General features: G+C 36.3%; 1 protein-coding gene across 1 annotated transcript in view; it reads right to left on the bottom strand.

Moving 5' to 3' along the window:
- NHLRC2 (NHL repeat containing 2) overlaps positions 1–27,014 on the bottom strand; it is a 61,991-nt gene that overhangs the window by 19,197 nt on the left and 15,780 nt on the right. Inside the window, exons 3-6 of the mRNA XM_043475386.1 lie at positions 21,567–22,022; positions 19,102–19,223; positions 8,325–8,454; positions 499–598 (exon numbers count right to left, since the gene is read on the bottom strand). Coding sequence (XP_043331321.1) covers positions 499–598; positions 8,325–8,454; positions 19,102–19,223; positions 21,567–22,022 — 808 coding nt within the window. The remainder of the gene's footprint in view (positions 1–498; positions 599–8,324; positions 8,455–19,101; positions 19,224–21,566; positions 22,023–27,014) is intronic.

Genomic DNA, 27,014 nt, shown 5'->3' on the forward strand with positions numbered 1-27,014 from the left:
TCAATATCAGGCCTGACGACAAAACCGGAGCTATTAATCATTCTTCCATGCAGTCTTCAAATATCTGATCAGGGAGATTAGAAATAAGTGTTAAAAGATGTTTCCAGTTCTCTTTGTGAATGCTTGGTGAGACTGCTCTTCCTAAGCTACTCAAGTTTGGGTGTGGTCCTAAGACATACTTGGGCTGATGAAATGTGAGTAGAAGTGATATGTCACTTCTGAGAAGTTTTAGGAGCTGGTAAACACCTCACCACCTCTCTCTCTCTGCCAGGACAACTGGCAAAGCTCCAGACGGTGGCTGCTGCATCAGCTTGGGTGGCAGAGTAGTGCTTCCCCTGCAAGCAAACCTTGTCTTAAGCCTCCGAAAACCAGAGCTATTCATTATGGCAGCATAGCCCCGCATATCCTGTCTAGTACAGAGGGTGTTACAAGGACGGAGACTTTCAGAAAAGGAACTCTGTGAACTCCATGTTTACCCAAAGAGATGTTACCACTTACTTTTTCTTTGGTAATCTGCCACAGTCCAACAAGAGTGCCCATATCTGATGAGTCCCTGCCATGGCTATCCACAGAATGTTATCTCTTTGGACCTCTGAACCTTTATGAAAAGAAACAGTAATTATCATATATGTGTCTGGTTAACAAACACCCCCAGTTGTTTCAGAAATTTAAATTAAGGGAGACAATAGCATGTTTATAAATCAGCTGATAGAAGGAAGCAAAAACATTTGCAATGTTTTAAGTCGTTTTGGAAATTTTTCCATTTTCCTCGTGAAAGGTTTACTTCTTTAGACTTAAAAATATACATTCACAGAAATCCAAAGTATTCTCAGTAGCAAAATGTCCCTCTGCATCTCTGGGCATGATGTTTTTAAACATTTGATTTCTTATTTTATGTGACAAGAAATCGCTTGATGCACATGCTCCAAAGAAACTTTGGCAGTCAAGAACCTAAATTACATTCTTCAGGAATACAGGAATAGTTCTCTGAACAATTTCTCATGGAAGAATTGTACCTTTTAATAGTTTAAGAAATGTATATTTCCACCATATATTAGCTTTTAGGCTTAGACTCACATCACTACTGCTATTTAAAAACCTACTGTTTAACTGCTATGAACTTTTCTCAAAAAGATATAGCTGACATGCAATAAAGCTGAGTACAATATATTATACCTATTTTCTAAAATGAATAAGTAATTTTGTTTTTTAAAACTGATATTACAACTTATTACAATGTGACAAGGCTCCATTTCTCAAATTAATTCTACTGTTAAAATATTTAATTATTTTAACTTAAACTGAATTCTGAGGCTACTTTTACATGTAGTTGAGACATTTTCACTAAAATAATTTGTTCAGACATATCTTGTGCTAAAAGAAATATCTTGGTAAGATTATTTTATTTTTTCATTCTTTAACTTTAGTTACGTCCAGAAGAAATTTTTCTTCATTAACTTGCATTATTTTCAAGTGTCTTTCACAGCAACAAAAATAATGATGATGATCAACAAATTGTGGTGCTATATGCTAAGCATGTTAAGAGAATATTACCTAAATCTTCTCAAAGCCCCAGGAGACAGGTGGTGTTATTAGGTCATTTTTACAGGCCCTTTACAGAAGAAACTGAGGCTCAGAGAGGTCATGTAACTTGCCAGGATCACAGAGCTAGTAAATGAAGGAACTGGAATCTGAACCCAGGCAATCCAACAGAAAACTCTATTTAACATATTGCCCCTTCTCTGTTAATTGCTATCATAGAAATCTAAAGGAAGATAGTTTATTTCAATTTAATTTTTCATAGTCAAATACTTTTATAAACAAAAACTGTATTAAGAGTGACAATGGCATCCATATGCTCTGGGGACTCAGTCTCTGCTTAATCACTTTAAAACTAGATCAAAAGCTCTTCATTATTCTTATTTTATCCCTGCCATGTGAAGACAAAACTTGAAGATGACCTTCTAAAAGCCAGAAGAGAGCTCTCACCAGAAACCAATCATGCTGGCACCTTGACCTTGGACTTCTAGCCTCCACAACTGTGAGAAAATAAAATTCTGTTCTTTAAGCCACCCAGTCTGTGGCATTTTGTTATGGCAGCCCGAGCTAAGATATTCCCCCTGAGAATAGAAATGAGACAAGGAGATCTGCTATCAACACTTATTTAGCATCATATGAAGGTCCTTATTCATACAAGTAGGAAAAAGAAGCAAAAAGCGTAAAGATTGGAAATAAAACTGTAATCATTAGAAGACGACATGAGTTTAAGCCTCTCTAACTTGGCCAAAGAACTGTCTGGTTTATACATGAGTAAAAGATCAAATCAGGTGTCCAACTTCTCCAAACAGGCCAGTCTAGTTCAACTAGGCTTGACTGTAAGAGGCCAAAGCTTCAAAGTAATGTTAGTGTGAGCCTCTGTTTGTTATTGGTCTCTGTGTCCTTATTTCCTTTAGAAGTTGGAGGTATGAAAAAGAGCGCAGAAGCAGAGGCTGTATCAGGTTGGGTTTCAGGAGTTTATGATTCTACACACCAACTGATAAGGATAATGATGGGGGGTGTGGTGGTAAAAAGGATAACCATTCAGAACACTTCCTAGTTTAAGGCACTGAGCTAATAATAAGCCCTTTACATGGATTATTTCGTTTGACAACATTAGCAAGTCCTGCTATTATCATCTCTATTTTATAAAGAAACTGAAATTGAAATGGGTTAAATAATTTGTTGGTATTCACACAGCTAAACCTGGAATACTAATACCTTAGTGAGTTCAACTCCATGGTGGCTCAGGAGGTAAAGAATCTGCCTGTAATGCAGAAGACCCAGGTTCGATGACTGGATTGGGAAGATCCCCTGGAGAAGAAAACGGCTACACACTCCAGTATTCTTGAAGAAGGCAATGGCACCCAACTTCAGTATTCTTGCCTGGAAAATCCCATGGACGGAGAAGCCTGGTAGGCTGCGGTCCATAGGGTCGCTAAGAGTTGGACACGACTGAGTGACTTCACTTTCACTTTTCGCTTTCATGCGTTGGAGAAGGAAATGGCAACCCACTCCAGTGTTCTTGCCTGGAGAATCCCAGGGACGGCGGAGCCTGGTGGGCTGCCGTCTCTGGGGTCACACAGAGTTGGACATGACTGGAGTGACTTAGCAGCAGCAGCAGCCAGTATTCTTGCCTGTAGAATCCTATTGACAGAGGAGCCTGGCAGGCTACAACCCTTGGGGTCACAAAGGGTTGGACAGGACTGAGTGACTAACACTGCAGCACACAGCAGTGAGGCCAAATCCAGATTAGTGTTGTGATCAGAACGAAGGAACTACAGAAGTGAGCTTGTGCTTTATAAACACCAAGTCAATGTGATAATATTCAGACACAAAAATACAACTGTTTTATTTTATTAAAATAAAAACACACTAGTCACATTATATAAGATTTATTCCTCAAAAAAAATTCTGTTTCACCTGATTAGAAGATAAATGTTATTTTAGAGCATATTAATGGAAGTCAGAGAAGCATATTATCTAAGCTGTAAATTACCAGACAAGCATACTAAATAGTTGGATTTCAATCATTAAGGGTCAAATAAGTACAGCTAAATTTCTATCTAGGGAAATGCTGATTAAAGGGCCAAGGAAGGTTAATGGGATTCAGGCATACTATCTTTCCTTAAGTGATTTTAAATCAGGTGAAGTCTGAATTATTTAGAGACTAGCAGGGGTTACTGAAAAAAAATTCTTTATGATAAAAAATAATTCTTGGGTTATTGTCTTGTATGAGGAAGAGTCAGTACAGACTTAATATGCACATTAGAAACATGGCAATGTTTCTGCTGAAAAATGATTTTTTTGGAGTTATTTTTAATTATTTTTAGTGGATGACAAAGTTCTGACCATATTTAGAGTGATAATCAAAAATAAAGATGAAAAAACTTTGGCATAAACGTTAATTATTTTCATGCTTTTATCACTGTAACAGCATAATTGGATTAAATATTCAGGTACTATTAAAAATACAAACACACACATTTACATACTACATATATATTTAAAATAATCAGAGGTATTTCAAATCCCTTTCCTTAATGTCTTCTTTAAGTACGCTGTTCATTATCTGAGTCTCTTGGGGGAGTATATACACAACTGTATATTTATCTTTTATTTTCCATTCTCTTTACCTGACCTATTTTATTTCCTTTTAAGATTTACTTTTTCTTTAAATATGCATATGAATAGATAAGTGTTCATTATAAAGTTTAATAGTAAGTAAATATCCATGTGCATACCACCAGCTCAACAAAAGGCAGTATTATTTGAAAACCTCCTGCATCCCTTTATGAATATATCCTCCTCCTCTCTACCAGTCTAAAACTTTGTTTTTTTATTATATTCTTCAGTTTTTAAAAATCACCATGTTTGAATGGCTCTCTCATTGTATAATTAGTCTTGCTTGCTACTGAACATTCTACAAAAACTGAACATTTTTCTGCTCAACAGATTTCCTGATATTCATCCAAGCTACTAGGTATAGCTGTGGGCTCTTGTTTGTACTGCACAACAGCTAATATATGAAGATATTACAATAAATACAACCAATTTTTCATGTTTTCCTTCTGGTAATTCCACCCTCTTTCATATTCCTAACTATGGTAGAATTTCAGAAATATTCTATATAATTTTTAAAGTACTAAAGAACTTAAGTGTTTACAAAAACAATTTTTCTTAACCACAATCCCTGTCAAATTACATTTAATTCCACATCTGCTTAAACCAGTTCTACAATGATATAACTTAAATATATATGAATCAATTCAACTGAATGCAAAAGAGAAGCTATTTCTCTGAAAACAAAGTTAATACTTTGGAAAGACTCAATAAAGGCAAGTAGCTAAGTCAAATTATTAGTGAACCAGATGTGGAAAGATAACTGGGAAGAATAGCTTTTAAAAATTTCAGCCTTCAGTTTATTTTGCAGGCGTTTCAAAAACTCTCATCATGGTTTAAGGAAACCAAAATAATACATTTTGAGTGGCATAAGACTGTCAGGGGACACAATGTATATTTATAGTTCTTAAAACAAAGCATTTTTAGTTTTATGATTCTCAGATTTAACAATTTTTTTTTCTCTATGGATCACTTATAGCCAATCACTTCAATAAAGGATTCTACTGGATTTATTCACCTCTACTTTTATTTTACAAAGTATTTAGGTAGTTCACAAAGAAAGAAACCCTAATAAGATAAATAAATCTAAAATAATAAAATTGAAGCAATAAAGAGAGAAGAAGAAAAAGATGTAGCCATACTAATATTAAAATATGAATGTCATGTTTCCATTATACTTTGTTAAAGACAAATCTGTCTCTAAGTTTCCTACAAATCAATATAACAATGCAAACATAATCAGTTAAGATATTTAAATTATCCCGGAGCTTAAAAATAAACTTGATACTGAGAAAAAAGTATAATTGTTTATAACACAGAAAAGAAATTCTCTAGTAGATATTCAGAGAGGTTAAGATAATAACTAAAATGAGCAGCAAGCCCTTACAGTAAAAACAGTTAACAGTCCCATAGGACTGTGTTTTGATGAAATATAAATATGAAACATATAAATAAAAATGAATGTAAGATACATTGATATGTTAAAATATTTTTAAATGAATGATATGATATGATGCCAAAATATAGTTTAGTAAAAACAACTGTAAGGAGAGGAAGTAGTCTATGATCCAATTTCCCCATACCCTGACAAAATACATTAATCTAGGATTATATTTCAGAGTGATTTAAAGCAGTGGTTCTAAAAATGATTTTGGGTAACATACCACTTTGGAACTCTGATGAGAATCTGACCAATTCCCCCAAACCTTAAATAGAATTTCTGGGAAATTTAAGTACTTCACAAAGTCTAATCACGAATGCCTTGGGTATATTAAGTCAGGGTTAAAAACTCTTGGGGTTAAAAAAAAAAAAGAAAACTCTTGTAGTCATTGTGATTACAGGACATTCCTACAGTGTTTGAAAACCATTTACTCTTAGCATTTGAAAGGTGTTGAGCTTATTTAAGCTTATTTAAATTCAAGATTATTCCTCTTGCCAAGTATCTGGAAGTGAGGTCACTTTAAGTTCAGCTCAGTTCAGTCACTCAATTGTGTCTGACTCTTTGTGACACCATGGACCGCAGCACGCCAGGCTTTCCCGTCCATAATCAGCCCCTGGAGCTTGCTCAAACTCATGTCCATCGAGTCAGTGATGCCATCCAACCATCTCACCCTCTGTCGTCCCCTTCTCCTCCTGCCTTTGATCTTTCCCAGCATCAGGGTCTTTTCAAATGAGTCAGTTCTTCGCATCAGGTGGGCAAAGGATTGGAGCATTAGCTTCAGCCATCAGTCCTTCCAACGAATACTCAGGACTGCTTTCCATTAGGATGGACTGGTTGGATCTCCTTGCAGTCCAAGGGACTCTCAAGAGTCTTCTCCAACACCACAGTTCAAAAGCATCAATTCTTCAGCACTCAGCCTTCTTTATGGTCCAACTCTCACATCCATACATGACCACTGGAAAAACCATAGCTTTGACATTTGTTGGCAAAGTAACGTCTCTGCTTTTTAATATGCTGCCCAGGTTGGTCATAGCTTCTCTTCCAAGGAGCAAGTGTCTTTGAATTTCATGGCTGCAGTCACCATCTGCAGTGATTTTGGAACCCAAACATATAAAGCCTTTCGCTGTTTCCATTGTTTCTCCACCTATTTGCCATGAAGTGATGGGACTGGATGTTGAGTTTTAAGCGAACTTTTTCACTCTCCTCTTTCACTTTCATCAGTTTCATCAATAGGCTCTTTAGTTCTTCTTCGTTTTCTGCCATAAGGATAGTGTCATCTGTGTATCTGAGGTTACTGATGTTTCTCCTGGCAATCTTGATTCCAGTTCGGCATTTTGCATGATGTACCCTGCACATATGTTAAATAAGCAGGGTGACAATATACAGCCTTGATGTACTCCTTTCCCAATTTGGAACCAGTCTGTTCTTCCATGTCCAGTTCTAACTGTTGCTTCTTGACCTGCATACATATTTCTCAGGAGACAGGTAAAAGGTGGTCTCGTGCTCCCATCTCTTTAAACTGTTAAGTTAAATGCAGAGTCATATGCTTTTAATGATGCTTCCCAGGTGGCGCTACTGGTAAAGAAACTGCCTGCCAATGCAGGAATACAAGAGATGTGGGTTCAATCCCTTGGTCAGGAAGATCCCCTGGAGGAGGGCACAGCAAACCTCACTAGTATTCTTGTGTGGAGAATCCCATGGACAGAGGAGCCTGGCAGGCTGCAGTTCATAGGGTTGTACAGAGTTGGACATGACTGAAGCAACTTAGCACGCACGCATGCTTTTAATGATCTATTGAGCTAAGGCAGCACTCATTTCCTTTCTAAAAACTGAGCCTAATAAAGATATAAGCCTCAGCACATCACTCCAGTTGGAAGCTGAGGGAGTACTTGTCAACAGAGCCAATATTTTCCTTGGAAAGCAATTTGGGTACACTCTCAATATGAGATAAACAACCAGAAATTCCATGCCATAAAGTAGGACCGAAAAATTTCTAGCCTAGAAAAATATATAAGTACTCTACTAAATGAATCCAACATAATAAAGCATCTGATAAAGTACACCCAGTTTTTAAACAATATAAATTCTGATTATAGGCAAGATTAGACAGTGTTTGTCTTTCTCTGATATACTTCACATAGTATAACACCTTCTACATCCATCCACGGTGTCACAGATGACAAGATTTCATTATTTTCTATGATTGAGTAATATTCTAGTATATATAAGTATTATTATTTTTTTAACTACTCAAAATAAGCTATAATTATTAAATTAAAATTTTAATAATCTAAAAAAAAACCCAGTCATTTCTTGATTTGTTTCTTCACATGGCAGTAAATAAAAAGGACACTGTTAAACAGTATACGGCATGAATAATCTTTTGAAATTTTGAAACTATAATCCTTCCAATTTAAGAATATTCAGAACTATCTTAATTGAAAACTGCAACTAAGATGAAATTCTTTAACATTAGAGAAATATATAATCTATCTTGTATATAAAATATGCATGTAATGTCACATGTTATATATAATGATATAGTTATCCTACCTTCTATATATTATTGGTAGATCTGCTTTTATGCAATTAACAAATCCCAAGTCATGGATATAAAAGCATAAAATAACTAGTAACAATTAATCCAAATGAATGTTCCTATAATATTTTAAAAATCTTATTTTAACTCAGCAAAATTTACTTATTTAATATCAAGTTTACATACCTGACCTTCCAAAAACTACATCCCAAGGGGAACTAATGGGCTGTTCATCTCCTTTAGCTCCACCTTCTTTATCTGTACCTTGAATTCCAATGCCAGCCACAGTGCTCACCATCTCAGCTTCTAGGTCAATCTATAGAAATTAATACAGGTTTTATACAATGCATCTATTTCCAACAGAACATATAGAAAACATGTGCTTTATTTATACTATGTGTGAGCTTATATATTAAAAAACTGAGTGGTTTTAGTATGTAAAATAAAAAAGGAAACATGTACAACATAAATACTTTAAAAAAAAGCTTAAGAAAAAAAGCTTATCAAGTACATGGTGATCTTGTTATTAAAATGCACAAAACTTAGTCCTCTTCATTTCTCTATCCATCCATTCCCCAACTTTCCTCTTACCCACTCGCCTTCATCATGCCTCTACCAAAACTGGAATTGAACTCAACTATAAAATATTTTTTAAAAAGGTGATATTTGAAAATGTAAAGCAGCATCAAGAAAAACACTTCTTAAAATTAAATGCATATTTAAATTGTGCTTGGTTAGTAATTGACACATTTAGAGTTTAACATGTGGCAAGCACTGACCTCATCTATCCATCCAAACTCATATACCCCTACAACTGTGCTTTTGATTATTTCAGAGGAAACCGAGGCACAGATCATTAAGTAAGATCCCAATACCCTACAGCCAGTAAGTCCAGGATCTTGGATCTGAACCACTTCTAGCTCTACTACATGCCTCTGCTTCAAAACACTGGGAAGACCCAGAGGAATCGGGTGGAGAGGGAGGTGGGAGGGGGGATCGGGATTGGGAATACATGTAAATCCATGGCTGATTCATATCAATGTAACCCACTGGAAAAAAAAATAATAATAAAAAAAAAAAGAAAAGAAAAAAAAAAAACCAAAAAACTAACGCATTCTACTGAAAAAAAAGATGCTCTGGTTTCATCTGAGACTTTTCAACATCTTAGGAAAATTTTCAAACACAGAGAAAAGCTGAAAGAATTTAACTTGAGCGCTTCATTTTTCCAGAGCTCCGTTTTCCTTTTTTTGAGGCAAAACTTACAATAAAATGTACAAATCTTAAGTGTATCACCTGATAAATTCTCATAGATACATAAACTTGTGTGGTCCCAATGTACATAAAGACAGAGAATGTTACCATCACTCCAGAAAGTTCCCTCACACCTCTTTCCAGCCATCCCCAAACCCATGGGCAAACAGTATTAATTTTTTTTTCCATCATAGATTAGCTGTAACTATTCTAGGATTTCAGATAAATGAAATGATACAGTAATGAACTCTTTTTCTAAGGCTTCTTTCATTTAACGTGTTTGAAATTTATCATGTTACTTCTGATTGCTGAATAGTATTCCATCAAAGGAATATATCACAGCTTATTTACATATTTTTAAAAAATGTATTATTATTTATTTGGCTGCACTGGGTCTTAGTTGAGGCATGTGGGATCTTTAGTTGCAGCATGTGATAACTAGCTTTCTGACCAGGGATTGAACCTGGGCCCGCCTTGGGAGCTCAGGGTCTTAGCCACTGGACTACCAAGTCCCTCATTTATACATTTTCTTATTGATGGACACCTGGACTATTTCCAGCGTGGGGGCCTTTAAGGAGGGATGCTATTAGTGTTCTTATATAAGCCTTTTTGTGGACATGCTTTCACTTTTCTTGGGTATGTACACAGGACAATAACTGCTATGTTATAGGGCAGGTATATTAGCAGCTTGATATAAAAACTTCCAGAAGGTTTTCTCCAATGGTCTATCATTTCCTATTGCTACCAATAATGTATGAGAGTTCAAATTGCTCCACATCCTCGCCAACCTCTGGTATCACTGGGTTTTGTTTTTTCTTTAATTTATTTTTTTATTGAAGGATAATTACTTTACAGAATTTTGTTGTTTTCTGTCAAACCTCAACATGAATCAGCCATAGATATACATATATTCCCTCCCTTTTGAACTTCCCTCCCATCTCCCAGTCTTTTTAATTTTAATCATTACAGTGGCTATACAGTGATATTTATTGTGGTTGGAACTCACATTTCCTTCTCAACTTACAATGTTGATCATTTTCCTACGTACTTGTGGTTACTGTCATATCTTCTTTTTAAAAATGTTAAAATCTTTGGCTCATTTTTTATTGGGTTGTCATCCCATTTTTCAGTCATAGATACCTTTATATTACACGGATACTGATCCTCTTCATAGATGTATTTTTGTAAATTTTTGTGACTATTTTGTGATAGACTGTGGCCTTTCACCTTATTTTAAGTATTTTGTGGCCACACCATGTGGTTTGTGGGGTCTTAGTTCCCCAACTAGGAGCTGAAGTGGGCCCTCAGAAGTGAAAGCACAGAGTCCTAACCACTGGACCGCCAGGGAATTCCCACGGCTTTTCACTTTAACAGTAAATTTTAATAATAAGCAGAAGTTTTATAGTTAGATAAATGTGAATCTACAGGTTTTCTTCTTTTGTGATCTTTGTTACTGTGTCCTGTCTTTGAGAGACCTTTGCCTACATGCAAGTCACAAGGATATTCCTGTACATTTTCTTCTAAAAGCTTCATAGTTTTAGCATTTACATTTAGGTCTGTGATGCATCTTGAACTGATGCTTGCACATGGTGTGTGAAGCAGGGGTCATGTTTATCTTTTCCCCATGTGGGTATTTAGTTGTTCAAGTACAATGTGCAGAAATGACTCTCCTTTCTTCCGACTGACTGCTTTGATGCTTTTTAGAAGATCAAGTAATTACATAGGTGTATGGTTACCCCTAGGTGCTGGTTTTTGTTTTTGTTTTTTTTTTTTAACTGATCTACATATCTATCCTTATGAAACTATCACTTATCTTGATTAGTATATAGTATAGCATTAGTATACTGCATAGCATTACAGGGTCTTGAAATCAGGTAGTATGAGTCTTTTAACTTTGTTCTTTTTCAACACTGTTTTAGATGTAATAATCCTTGGCTTACATTTCCACATAAATTTTAGAACCCTTTTGTTAATATCTACCCAAAAAGTCTGAGGGTGTTTAGATTGGGACTGCATTAAGTCTATAGATCAATTTAGGACAAAATGAATTCTAATACTGAGTTTTTGGAAATAGAACTGCCATATGACCCAGCAATACCACTTCTGGCATACACACTGAGGAAACCAGATCTGAAAGAGACACGTGCACCCCAATGTTCATCGCAGCACTGTTTATAATAGCCAGGACATGGAAGCAACCTAGATGCCCATCAGCAGATGAATGGATAAGGAAGCTGTGGTACATATACACCATGGAATATTACTCAGCCGTTAAAAAGAATTCATTTGAACCAGTTCTAATGAGATGGATGAAACTAGAGCCCATTATACAGAGTGAAGTAAGCCAGAAAGATAAAGAACATTACAGCATACTAGCACATATATATGGAATTTAGAAAGATGGTAACGACAACCCTATGTGCAAAACAGAAAAAGAGACACAGAAGTACAGAACAGACTTTTGAACTCTGTGGGGGAAGGTGAGGGTGGAATGTTTCGAAAGAACAGCATGTATATTATCTATGGTGAAACGGATCACCAGCCTAGGTGGGATGCATGAGACAAGTGCTCGGGCCTGGTGCACTGGGAAGACCCAGAGGAATCGGGTGGAGAGGGAGGTGGGAGGGGGGATCGGGATGGGGAATACGTGTAAATCTATGGCTGATTCATATCAATGTATGACAAAACCCACTGAAAAAAATAAATAAATAAAATAAAATAAAATAAAATAAAAAACTAATACTGAGTTTTGCAGTCCAATACTGAGTTAATTTTTCTCAGTTCAGTTCAGTTACTCAGTCATGTTGGACTCTTTGTGACCTCACGGACTGCAGCACGCCAGGCCTCCCTCTCCAGCATCACCTCCTGGAACTTGCTCAAACTCATGTCCTTTGAGTCAGTGATACCAACAAACCATCTCATCCTTGGCCGTCCCCTTCTCCTCCTGCCTTCGATCTTTCCCAGCATTAGGGTCTTTTCAAATGAGTCAGTTCTTTGCATCAGGTGGCCAAAGGATTGGAGCTTCAGCTTCAGCATCAGTCCTTCCAATGAATATTCAGGACTGATTTTCTTTAGGATTGACTGGTTTGATCTCCTTGAAGTCCAAGGGACTCTCAAGAGTTTACTCCAAAGACAGAAATATAGATCAATGGAACAAAACAGAAAGCCCAGAGATAAATCCACGCACCTATGGACACCTTACCTTCGACAAAGGAGGCAAGAATATACAATGGAGAAAAGACAATCTCTTTTAACAAGTGGTGCTGGGAAAACTGGTCATCCACTTATAAAAGAATGAAACTAGAACACTTTCTAACACCATACACAAAAATAAACTCAAAATGGATTAAAGATCTAAACATAAGACCAGAAACTATAAAACTCCCAGAGGAAAACATAGGCAAAACACTCTCTGACATAAATCACAGCAGGATTCTCTATGACCCTCCTCCCAGAGTATTGGAAATAAAAGCAAAAATAAACAAATGGGACCTAATTAAACTTAAAAGCTTTTGCACAACGAAGGAAACCATAAGCAAGGTGAAAAGACAACCTTCAGAATGGGAGAAAATAATAGCAAACAAAGCAACTGACAAAGAATTAATCTCAAAAATATACAAGCAACTCCTGCAGCTCAATTCCAGGAAAATAAAAGACCCAATCAAAAAATGGGCCAAAGAACTAAACAGACATTTCTCCAAAGAAGACATACAGATGGCTAACAAACACATGAAAAGATGCTCAACATCACTCATTATCAGAGTAATGCAAATCAAAACCACAATGAGGTACCATTTCACACCAGTCAGGATGGCTGCTGTCCAAAAGTCTACAAGCAATAAATGCTGGAGAGGGTGTGGAGAAAAGGGAACCCTCTTACACTGTTGGTGGGAATGCAAACTAGTACAGCCACTATGGAGAACAGTGTGGAGATTCCTTAAAAAACTGGAAATAGAACTGCGATATGAGCCAGCAATCCCACTGCTGGGCATACACACCGAGGAAACTGGAGTTTCAGCTTCAGCATCAGTCCTTCCAATGAACACCCAGGACTGATCTCCTTTAGGATGGACTGGTTGGATCTCCTTGCAGTCCAAGGGACTCTCAAGAGTCTTCTCCAACACCATAGTTCAAAAGCATCAATTTTTTGGCGCTCAGCTTTCTTCACAGTCCAACTCTCACATCCATACATGACCACTGGAAAAACCATAGCCTTGACCAGATGGACCTTTGTTACTAGTATATAAAAATATAGATCTTTTTACATTGACTTTGTAGTTTGTAACATTTCCAAATTCACTTATTAGTTCCAGTAACTTTGCATAGATTTCTCAGAATCTTCTATGTATATGACATGTCTCTGGCAAATAGTTGTTATTCTTCCTTTTTATCCTATATGCCTTCTATTCCCCTTTTTTGCCTCATTATAATGGCTAGTACTTTCAGTACAATGTCTAACAGGCATGATGAACGTGATCATGCCTTGTCTTGTTCCCAACCATGAGGCGAAAGTATACAATACTTTGCATTAACTGTAGCTGTAGGCTTTTTGTAGATGGCATTTATCCTATTGCGGACATTCATTTACATTTCAAGTTTATTAATTTTAACATGATTAAATGTTTTCCGCTGTTTTTCTGAATCTAGTAAAGCATCAGATGGCTATTTCATTCTGTTATTATGGTAAATTACATTGATTTATTTTGGTGATATCCTCTTGCATTATTTTTAGTAGCTGCTCTATAATCTTCTGAAATTATAAATAATGTTCATCAATGTAACTTTATATTTTTATTGCAACATATAATCTGTAAAAATACAATAGGTAGCCAGGGATGAGTTCTCGAAATTGATCTTGATTTAAGACTTCCCTAGTGGCTCAGACGGTAAAGCGTCTGCCTGCAATGTGGGAGACCTGGGTTCGATCCCTGGGTCGGGAAGATCCCCTGGAGAAGGAAATGGCAACCCACTCTAGTACTCTTGCCTGGAAAATCCCATGGACGGAGGAGCGTGGTAGGCTACAGTCCATGGGGTTGAAAAGAGTCGGACACGACTAAGCAACTTCACTTTCACTTTCCTTTCACAGAAACTGATAGGATAGTTTAAAAATTCCTTTTGGAGAAAGCCTGGGCCTAGGTAATGTTATAGGAGTTTTAATAAATATTCAAAAACCATTAATTCCTATGTGAGACAAATTATTCCAAAAAAACAGGAAAAAAAAAAAAGACTCCCTTTGATGAGATCAGTATAACCTTAATTCCAAAATCAGGTGAGAACAGTACAAGAAAATACAGAATTTATGAATATGAATTTTACAACATTGAATGTAATTTTGGATAATCAAATCTAATTTGGCTTTTAAAAAATCATGATTAGGTAAGTTTTACTCCAGGGATAAAAAGATGATTCAACATCAAATACACCTAATAATATAATTCATCACATCAATATACTAAGGGCAAAAAGCTATACAATTATTTCCATAAATACGGAAAATGCATTTAATAAAATCATATAATAATTCTTAGTAACTAAGAAAAAATTTCTTAAGTTCATAAATATTTTATCTCCCAAAGATACAGAAAATGCATGTAAACTTCTGGAGAAAGATTACATGCATTCTATTTAAGACTATGAGCATGACAAGATATCTACTATTACCATAATGCTTAAAGGCAATAATAATAAAAGGTAATGAAGTATAAAAATGAAAAGGGAAAAGATAAAACTGTTGTGTGTTTTTTTCAAACAATATATTCACATGAGAAAGAAACAGAAGTTTTTGCAGAAATGGATAAGGTGATCCTAAAATTCTTAGAGAATTGCGAGGGATTCAGAAACAGTCAAAAAATGTTGACAAAGAAGTAAGCAGGAAGACTCATACTTTCTGATTTCACAACTTATTAAGTTATGGCAATCAAAACAGTGTGATATTACCATAAAGACAGATAAACAGACCAATGGAATAGACGTGAAAGTCTGGATATAAACCCATGCAAGTATGAATAATTGATTTTCTAAAGGCTGCCAAGACTATTCAAAGGAAAAAGAACAGTCTCTTCCATAAACGGTTCTGGGATAACTAGATGTCCACATGTAAAAGAATGAAGTTGAACCCTTAGCTATGACCAACCTAGACAGCATATTAAAAAGCAGAGACAAAGGTCCATCTAGTCGAAGGTATGATTTTTCCAGTAGTCATGTATGGATATGACAGTTGGACCATGAAGAAGGCTGAGCGTTGAAGAACTGATGCTTTTGAACTGTGGTGTTGGAGAAGACTACTGAGAGTCCCTTGGACTGCAAGGAGATCCAACCAGTCCATCCTGAAGGAAATCAGTCCTAAATATTCATTGGAAGGACTGATGCTGAAGCTGAAGCTCCAATCCTTTGGCCACCTGATGCAAAGAACTGACTCATTTGAAAAGGCCCTGATGCTGGGAAAGATTGAAGGCAGGAGGAGAAGGGGACAACAGAGGACAAGATGGTTGGATGGCATCACCAACTCAATGGACATGAGTTTGAGTGAGCTCCAGGAGATGGTGAAGGACAGGGAAGCCTGGCGCGCTGCAGTCCATGGGGTCACAAAGAGTCAGAGTGAATGACTGAACAACAACAACAACCCAAAAGAGATAAAAATGTATGCCCACACAAAACTTCTATGTGAATTATCTGTAATAGCCAAAAATTGGAAACACCCTAAATGTCAACAACTGGTTACTGGATAAAATGTGGTTTATGCACACAATGGAATGCTCTTCAGCAGTATAAAGGAACTCCTGATATGTTACATCATCAGTGAACCTCAAAAACATTACACAGAATGAAAGAAGCCAGACACACAGAAGAAGCCATCCATTATATGATTCTATTTACATAAATGCTCAAAAGAGGCAAATTTATAGAGATAGAAACTGGGGGATGGAAATTGGGGATTAATTATAACTAGGTATGAGGGTTCTTACTAGGAAGATGAAAATGTTCTAAAACTGATTTATGATAATGGTTTTACAACTTGTTAAATTTACTAAAAATTCCTAAATTATATACTTGAAATGGGTGACCTTTATCCTATGGAAAATGTATCACAATAAAGTTCTTAAAATACTACAGATTTTATAAGGTCAGTTCAGTTCAGTTCAGTCGCTCAGTCATGTCCGACTCTTTGTGACCCCATGAATTGCAGCACACCAGGCCTCCCTGTCTATCACCAACTCCCGGAGTCCACCCAAACCCATGTCCATCATGTCAGTGATGCCATCCAGCCATCTCATCCTCTGTCGTCCCCTTCTCCTCCTGCCCCCAATCCCTCCCAGCATCAGGGTCTTTTCCAATGAGTCAACTCTTCGCATGAGGTGGCCAAAGTATCGGAGTTTCAGCTTCAGCATCAGTCCTTCCAATGAACACCCAGGACTGATCTCCTTTAGGAAGGACTGGTTTGATCTCCTTGCAGTCCAAGGGACTCTCAAGAGTCTTCTCCAACACCACAGTTCAAATGCATCAATTTTTCGGCGCTCAGCTTTCTTCACAGTCCAACTCTCACATCCATACATGACCACTGGAAAAACCATAGCCTTGACCAGATGGACCTTGGTTGGCAAAGTAATGTCTCTGCTTTTTAATACGCTATCTAGGTTGGTCATAACTTTCCTTCCAAGGAGTAAGCATCTTTTAATTTCATGGCTGCAGTCACCATCCGCAGTGATTTTGGAGCCCCCAAAAATAAAGGTTACATACAAATAAAATACTACAGGTTTTATAAGGTCACAAACAAATAAAAAGATGTGCATTAAACACATCAAAAAGGCTGCCTATAGGTATAGTTATGCACAGGGAACGGCAGGGGAAATGGAAATGTAGATGAGGAGGAGTTTACAAATAAGTAAGTTATTTCTAACAAGAAACAGGCTGACATGGAACAATGATGTTCGTGAGGTATAAACATAGGAGTATGATCCACCCTCCGCAAATGAGATCTTAAAAACGTAAAATAAACATTTTTATAGATTTAAAAAGAGAGGGAGAAATAATTCTACATCATTTCCTTTTTCTGAAGATATTAAACTGTCATATAATATAAAAATGACTCCAAGTAACCTATATTTGTTATGATGATTATGCTATCAATACTTTAGAACCCACTAAGTTCTAAAGCAAGAGAAATTAACGTGTAGTCAAAAAAGAACAAGTATTCCCTCTACCTTGTGGGCTAAATACCTTATTACCTCATTATTCTCTTCGATATCTACGATACTCTGATGAATTTTAGAAGCACAGAACCCAAAAAGATAATGATAAAGAAATACTGACCTTTAAGGAGCAACAGAAAACCACGTTTGCCCGAAGTACACAATGTTAAGTTATCAGTCCTATGAAAAGTTCTGCCAAATAGGGCTTCTTGGTCAAGTAAGTTTAGAAATACTGCACACGTATCTATACCCCCACTAATGTATGCACAATATATTGGCATATTAAAATCTAAGAAATTCTCTAAGATGTTTAAAAAACAAATCTGCTTTAAATTTAAAAAGCCACAAAATCTTTTTCTCATGTAACATCTTTTCATATTAGGATAAACACACTTTAGAAAATGCTTCAGTCAACAGATGTTACTTGCTCATAAATTCATTCAATAAATATCTATTAAATATACCTACTGTGGGCCAGGCTCTGTTTTAGGTGCTTAGAATTTCAGTAGTAAAGAAAATAAATTTCATGCCTGTGTGGGGATTTACATTACAGTGATTATTATCATTATATGTTCTACATGTTTTTTCCTATTTTATGTATAATTATCAACTAAGTATATTAGTTGACAATTTTGTCAATATAAATAGGCAAAAATATCAAGAGAGAGAAATAGAAAAGCAAGGGAAGTGCCTGAAATAGTATGTTCAGACAGAATGGATTAGATGAACTTATTTTCCAAATAGATGGCACGTTAAAGAACGATAAATTACAGCCAAAATACTCATCTGTAAGAAATGCTTAAAATAACTAGGTAATACTATGCAGTCATATTCATATGACTAATATGGGGAAAAAAGTTAAAGGAGAATGCAAAAATTATGTATATACATTATGATTCCATTTGTTTAAAAAGGAAGATTCTCTAAAGACAAAATTAATTTGTGTATGAGTAGAAAACTTCTGAAGACACAAATTTTAACCATGGTTGGTTACCACTAGGGAGCCCAAACAGATCACTCGGGACTTTTGAACTCTTTAAGTATTACATCATTTAAAAAAAAAAAAGATCATATATTGCTACTATAATGAGACTAAAAAAATATTTAAGTCTAATTAACACATAAGTATTCTCAGAGAAAACATAAGGGCTGAAGGGAGGCAGAAATGTGTGTTTGTTTTTTTCCTAGATTTGAGAAAATTTAACTGAAAAGGGACAAAGCATCACTTTACAAACTGATTAGGAAGATACCTCAAATTGAGGAGCCTTAGGGTGATTAGGCACATGACTTTGAAATAAAGGATTAAAAAAAAGGACTTGATGGATTTGCCCTCTGTGACAATAGGCTGACCCACAGAAAAACAAGTTACATAAGAATAAGGTTAAAGCAAGTACCTCTGAGAAAAACTGAATGAGGATGATCTAAAATATTTAAGCAACACCCTCTCATGTCAAATATGTAGCAAGTATATATAAGTTTTTCTGATTAGAAGTATTAAAACTTTATTTAAAATGGAAAATTACCTTTCTTATAAGGTGATTTTCTGTATCTGCCACATATATGATATTATTCATTATGGCTACACCTTGTGGTGAGTTAAAGCTTGACTCTGAAAAGATTCCATCTTTTCTTCCAGGGTTGGGTCCTAAAAGACAAAGCAACCACAAGAGAAAATTTTTCTTATCTCAAAGTAAAACAAGCAAACAAAAACCCCAAAATAAAAACTTGTATTTAAAGCTGGGATTTTAATATAAATGATACTTCTGCAGTCCATGGGGTCGCAAAGAGTCAGACATGACTGAGCCACTGAACAATAACAACTGTTTCCCAAGATACCTGTTTTTCTCAGGAATAAGTTTTGCAAGTGACAGGACTTACTAGATAATGGTTACTGAAATACTTTAGTAGTGTGTATCAGAAGAAATTAATTCAAAAGGCATCTATTACCTAGACTAGAAAGAATTAAAAATAATTTAAATCTTTCAGCATCTAGATGAATGATTTTTAACAATTTTGGAACATAAACTCCTTCGATAGTAACAGTGAAAATTATGAGCCCTTCCCTTACAAAAATATACATGCCCATTAAATGTCTGGAGAAGGAAATGGCAACCCACTCCAGTACTCTTGCCTGGAGAATCCCATGGATGGAGAAGCCTGGTAGGTTACAGTCCGTGGGGTCACTAAGAGTTGGACATGACTGAGTGACTTCACTTTCACTTTTCACTTTCAGAAGGAAATGACAACCCACTCCAGTGTTCTTGCCTGGAGAATCCCAGGGACAGAGGACCCTGGTGGGCTGCTGTCTATGGGGTCGTACAGAGTCAGACACGACTGAAGCACCTTAGCAGCAGCAGCATTAAATGTCACAAACAATTTCAAGGGGTTCACAGGTCATGAGGATCATTTAAGCATTCCTTAATAGCCCATGAATCCCAACTTAACAGACTTGGTTTAAACCCCAGCTCTACTTAGCTGTTGATCTAGGCAAGTTCTGTGTGACAAAAGTTTCTCTTTTGTAAAATGGAACTAATAATATATCTAACTTATAGCACTGTGTACATTAATACAGGTAAAGTGCTCAGAATAATGCCAGGTATATTTTGGTTGTTTGTTATTATTAATAACACTATTATTGTTGATGATGAGAGCTCTCTGAGGGGGAAAAAAAGGGAGAGTACTGTGGTCACTTCAGATTGGAGAGTACTATGTACTACATAACCCCTTCGCATATATTCTTGAGCCACATTAGCAGAGTAAAAGATCTAGTAGAATGAGACCACCACCACCAAGAATCTTTTAAAGCACATCTGATCAGTATCTCCTGAGTGCATCTGACCACAAAATGCTCTTTTAAAACTTGCAGAATAACTATAAATTTATCACAAGATAACAGTACTTCTAGAAACATGTATAGAAAAGGTAGTTTGCTGCTGGTTTCTCTGTTTAACAAAGGAGAATATCCATCTAAACTATTTTGAAAATTTGAGAAGCTATTAAAAAACTTTTAATTATTTAAATGTAACTTGCTATAACACATGTTTTTGAGTAACAATTCTCTGCCTGTTACAAATTAAGATACAAAGTTGCCAAAGCAAAATAAACAACACAGAACACACACAACAGAAACAACAAACAAATGCATTCAAGAGCTAAGGGAATATTATCTTGGCATAATAACAGCCCCAGGGCTTAGGGTATGATTAGTTTATTTGCATCCTTCTTTATGTACTAACAGTGCATGTGTGACTAAATCAAGACTGCAAAGAGATGAATTACTTTTCTCTTTGACTAATATGTTGTCGGATGTCATTTCAGCCTGGATGAGCAGGATTAATAGTGTACTTAGTAGATTTTATTAATCAGGTAAGATGTCAATAAGAGCTCTTTTTAGATACAGACCAAGGAGATATGGAAGAAAATGACCTACGCCTATATGATACTTTTATTTTGCTACAACCAAAGGCAATGGATTCAAAAGCATCCTTAAGTTCTTATGGAAGGAGAGAAAAGTATAATGTTATACAAGTTCTAGGTTATTTATTTTATAACCTAAGTCTCAAGTGCTTAGGGTATAATCTTGGTCTTAAAAAAGATATGGCTATATTTTGATGGAAAGGGAAACATAATACTTCCATATAAAATGCCCCAAATCTAAAATGTATACAGTATTTTCATAAGATAAAGTGGCAGTTTTTTGAACAAACAAGATGGGATATACAGATATACTTGAAAATTATACAAAAGATTTTCTCCTTTTGATCTTAATGGAATTTTTTTGGGTAGTTTTGGTTGTTTTTGAGGAACTGAGAAGACATTAATTCAGATACCCCACATTAATTAACAAAATAATTTCTGATGAAGTTAACAGTCAATGTATATTGCCCTTCTGTAGTTATTTATAAATTTCCATTTTAATACATTTCTCTGAATAATTTTTACATATATAATGTAAAATACATTATATATCATAATCAGCAAACTTTACCTCCAATGCTGTACTGAGTTTGTCCATTCTTCCAGACGACCAAAATTCTGTGATGTCCAGTGTCTGCTATTACCAATCTATTAGAAACATGGTCCACTGTTATTTTGCCAGGAAACAGCAATGGTGACGGCGGCAAGGAATCTTTATAGAGTTTTATTCCAATTTCATTAGCTCTGATCTGTCCCCTGTCTTTGTAATACTTTAAAGCTATTGAAGTATATAAAAATAATTTCTCTTTATGTCCTTCTCCAATCAAAGAAAACAACATGTTTCCACGGGGTCCAAGTATGATCAGAGTCGGCCAGCAGGAAACTTCTAGTTCTTGCCAAAGGCTGGCATCTGCATCATTAACCACAGGGTGGGTGATGTTGTATCGAAGAACAGCACTCCTAATGTTATCCAGGACTTTCTCATTTGGAAACTTAGCCGAGTGAACACCAACAATCAGAAGACCATCTAAATGAGAAAAATTAAAAGTTGAACATATTAAGTATTAATATTTGACTATCACTATCCATATATTAGGGTTGGGGTCATTAATACGTATAAACAGATAAAAAGAGAAAAGATAGGACTAAATTAGTATCTTCAACTGTATTTAAGCTCAAGAATAAAAAATTAACATTTAAATCTAAACTCAATCTTTATGACTACATAAAAACCACATATGATCAAAATCACGTAGCAACTTTAAGTCTAAAACCCTGTGTCCTTTATCTAGATAAAGCTTTAAAATAATTTTTTATTTTATTAAAAAGATGTTGAAATTTTGTAACCTTTTCCCACCTATTTTAAGCTCCTTTAAAATTCACAAAGACTATGATTGCTTTCTTCTGGTATTGACTGTCACATTATCCTCTTAAATTTTTCTGATCTAACTATATCATAGATTAACAGAATGAATAGGAGCAAGATGTTTCCATAAGGTCCTTAATTTATTTAAAATTCCTACTGTATAGCTCTTAGAACAGATCATATTATAGACAGCAGAACTGCTGAAAACTAAAAACAAAATATTTCTTTTACCTAATCAATACAGCATGTCAAGAAAATAACACGGAAAAAAAAAAAGTATGAAGTGTTAGGCTGGATTCACAGAAAAACTCAGTATTGACTACCAAGGTGATAGAGGTAATAATAGCCATGTAAATTAGAATCTCCCAACATATTCATTAAAAACTATACAAACCAGTATGAAGAAAAAATAAAACCACACAAATTGGGAGGTCTAAGTACCAGACAGCCCATCCTTCCATTACAACTAGCAACTCCAAATCAAAACACACACACACACATATGTCTGATGGCTGAGAACAGCAAACAAAAGCAGGGAGACTGAGAGAGGGGTCAGAACTTGGAAAAGCAAATTACAGGAGGGCGCATTTCCAGCTGTATTTTGTTTCCCCTTTCACAGCTTTGCATTGAGAATGGGCCCCAGCGAGCCTGTGGAGCAGTTTCAGAAGATCTATCTACTATTCATGCCACAGCAATCTTGGAAGGAGAGGAGCAAGAGACTGGGGCAGAAAAAATACATAACACCAGAGCTTCCAAAATTTGATTAAAGATATAAATGCACAGAATTCAAGAAGGTTAGTACACCTTAAAGAAGATAAACTGAAAGAAAACCATGCCTACCTACATCATCAAGTTCTGAAAACCAAAGATTAAAAAAAAAACCCACAAACGTCTTGAAAGCAGCTGCAGAAAAAAAGACACAGTGAAGAGTGGCACCTTGGAGAACGAGGCAGAAGGGCAGTGGGGAGGAGTGGGAAGGCCTGTACACTTAAAATACACTGTACGTCAAATATGCAGCAATAAAGTTCTTAAAAAAATAGAATAAGCTCCCTGAATTCAAATTCTGGCTTTACTACTTGCTGAGTTACCTGGGGCATGGCACTAAATCTCTCTGTGTTATCAGTTTTCTTATTTTTAGAATGGGAAAATAATAGTAATTGCCTCACAGGTCAGCTTTGAGGATATAGAGATAATCTGTATAAGATATTTAGCATAGTACCTAGTACACTGTAAAACTGTAAAACCTCAACAAATGTTCATTATTATTATTAAGTTATAAGTACAAAATAACCAATAAAAGAGAAATATAACATTTTCTATGTATCAAAAGAAATTAGTAATGTAAAATAGAAAAAAAGCATATCATGTTGAGAAACAACAAATAAAACCTAATATACAAAATAACACATAACTATACATAATACTTAAAAATAAATGTGAATGGGTTTAATTCATCTATTAAAAAGATTCTGACACATTCTGTACATCAGAGACACATCAAAAACATAGTGAACCAGAAAAGCAAAAAATAAAGATATGGGAAAAGATGTGGGCAAACGAAAGGATAGGAACAGAAGGGTGTAATTCTGGTAAGTAGGATATATCTGGGAGAAGGAAATGGCAACCCACTCCAGTATTCTTGCCTAGAGAATCCCGTGGACAGAGGAGCCTGGTGGGCTACTGTCCATTGCGCACAGAGTCGGACACAACTGAAACGACTTAGCAGCAGCAGCAGCAGTGGGATATATCTGACAAGGCAGATGTCAATCCTCACAGCATTAAACAAAGGAAGAAATTTTTTAATGTGAAAGCATTTACAACAAAGATAAAACAACTAGGAATACCCCCAAGGAATAAAGGAAGCAACTTGATAAAGCAGACACACTCCAGTAATAAAAAATACACCTTCCTCTCAAGTGTACATGGGATATTTATAAATACTGATCACAAAGAAAGGATTATAGAGATTACATTCTAAACCAAAATACAGTAAAACTGGTATTATTAACAAAAAAATTATCTTTTGTTTCAGAAAAACTCCACTATTCTTGCATGTTTCTCCTTTACTCCTACACTACCACCACTTAAAAACTGCTGACACCAGATGGGTGGGTTTTTCCCCCCCACACTAGGCAACTGTTTGCAACAACTTTTGGGTGTTCTCAATTCTAACATGGGGGCAGTCACTCACAAGACTGCCCTCCCACTTCTGATGCCAACAGCAAGTCACAGGTCCCCAAGATACCCACACTTCTGTTCAAATTGGCTACAAATCAGATTTCCATGACCCTTCCCTTGGATTAGATTATTTGCTAGAAGAACTCACAGAACTCAGAGGAACACTTATGGTTTACTGGTTTATTGTACAAGAGTATGATAGAACATACAGCCAAACATCCAGATGGAAGAGAGAACATAAGGCTAGGTATGTGGGAAGGGGTACAGAGCTTCTACGTGCTCTCCCAGTCTGCCACTATCCCAGCTCCTCCTGTGTTCACCAACTTAAGTTCTTTGAGCTCTATACCCTTGGAAATTTTATAAAGGCTTCATCACAGAGGCATGGTCCATCATTAACTCCATTTCCAGCCTCCTTCCCCTCTCTGGAGAAGAGGGATGGGAGGTGGGGGTGGTAGGGGTCTGAAATAATCAAGCTTCTAATCATGGCCAGGAAAAGAGAATAAATCAAAAGAAAGCAAGTAATAAACAAAAAATTCATGAGATTAAAAAAAAAATTTAATTCAGCATTCACTCCTGACAAAAAAATATAAAAAACTGAAAGACGGGAAATAGGAATTGATGGGTATTTTCTTTCAGTAGGAAAGTTAACCTTAATCACATTTATTGAGGTGATCGTTTGTTGATCAAACCTTTTGTATTTCTCTATACTGTAATTACTGCATATTATGTTACAGTGTGTTTCTCTATTTGGTATGCCCATTTTCCTTTTTTTAAAAGACTTTTTGGGGGTTTTAGGAAGGTTTTTTTGTTCCAGTGGTTATTTTCTATTAATGTTTTTTATCATATTATAAAAGTATTAATTCCCATTTTTATAATCTTTTATGATCTGGTCTACCATTTTTAAATGGTATCCTTTAACTGCCACTTATTACCTATACAATTATCAATAGTCTGTTTCCCCACTTTCCCTTTTAGTTCCATTTTTCTTTAGTTGCATTCTTTCTAATTCTGTCAGAATATATGATTTTATATTACTCTTCAACTCTTGGGTTGTATTCTGCTGATTTAGCTAGGTTGGAACTGTTGTCCAGTAGTCTAATTCCCTGTCTAGTTCTGGGTTGTCCTGGACCACGAGATACTTTGAGAGAGAACTGGAAGGTGTGAAGCAGCCGCAGCCTGATCCTCTCCTGTGGGAAGACTGGTGCAGGGCACAGGCGCTGCTGCAGTCTACACACGCTCCTCATCCGCGGGCTCACCTGGAGGGCTGTGGGGGAGCGGCTGGGCCCCCGGCAGCTGCACTAGCTCGGCCAAATCTCCTCCCTCAGCATGTCCAACTCCTGGGCCAGGTTGAGCTGCTAGCTCCATGATGAAGTGAACAAACATATTCTGCTGGTCACCTCATTACTTAAGTTGGAAGCTGACGTGGGCTGCAGCTCATCCTTAAGGGATTCCAGTTCAGGCATGTAGGTTGTAGTTTGCCCTTGTTCTCCCCTACTTCATATCCATTTTTCCTTTTCAACTGCCTGACCTCATGACTTCGGGTTGAGCCATCAGACATACAGGCAACAGCTATAGGTAGACTAACTAACCAGCACAAAAATGTATCCACGAGATTATTCACTGTTTCTATTAGAAACAATGTTAAGAGCCTGGTGCGCTGCAGCCCCTGGGGTCGCAAAGAATCAGACACAACTTAGCAAGTGAACAACACGAAGGGTCAACACACAGGACAGCAGAGTAGCTGACTAAGTTATGGCACGTGCTCATGTACACACATATACACACGCACACACTACTACGCAGCTATTAAAAATAACTGGGGAGTTTTCTATAAATTTATATGGAGTGACTGCCAGGAAAACTTACATGATAAAAAGTAAAGTGCACAAAAATGTCAGTGGTATGTCACTTAAAATAATACAAAATATTTTTTTAAAAAAATTTAAATAAAAAGAGCAGGACAAAAAGAATGAGACGGTAAGAATAAGCAGAAGAGATGGGTAGATGGAACTATATTTTCTGTGTGGTTCTGACTTTTAGACCAAGTTATAATTCTTCATGAAGTAGTGAATGTGTTAGTCACTCAGTTGTGTCCAACTCTTTGTGATGCCATGGACTGTAGCCTCCCAGGCTCCTCTGTCCATGGGGTTCTCCAAGCAAGAATACTGGAGTGGGTAGCCATTCCCTTTTCCAAGGAATCTTCCTGACTTGGGTCTCCTGCATTGCAGGCAGTTTCTTTACTGTCTAAGCCACCAGGGAAGCCCATAGTTGTGCATACTGAAAAACAAACAATATCAAATAAAAATGGGGGGGGGGCTAAAGATACAAATAAAAACAAAAGAATCTTGCTGCACTTCAAATGAATAACATAATCTCATGGGGGGTGGGGAGTGGGAGGAACTAATTTAAACAATTTTTAAATTTAGTGAGAGGGACTGGAAGGAAAGACACCCCAGTAGCAACAAGCACATCTAG

This window comes from Cervus canadensis, chromosome 8, assembly GCF_019320065.1.
Source record: "Cervus canadensis isolate Bull #8, Minnesota chromosome 8, ASM1932006v1, whole genome shotgun sequence".
Lineage (NCBI taxonomy): Eukaryota > Metazoa > Chordata > Mammalia > Artiodactyla > Cervidae > Cervus > Cervus canadensis.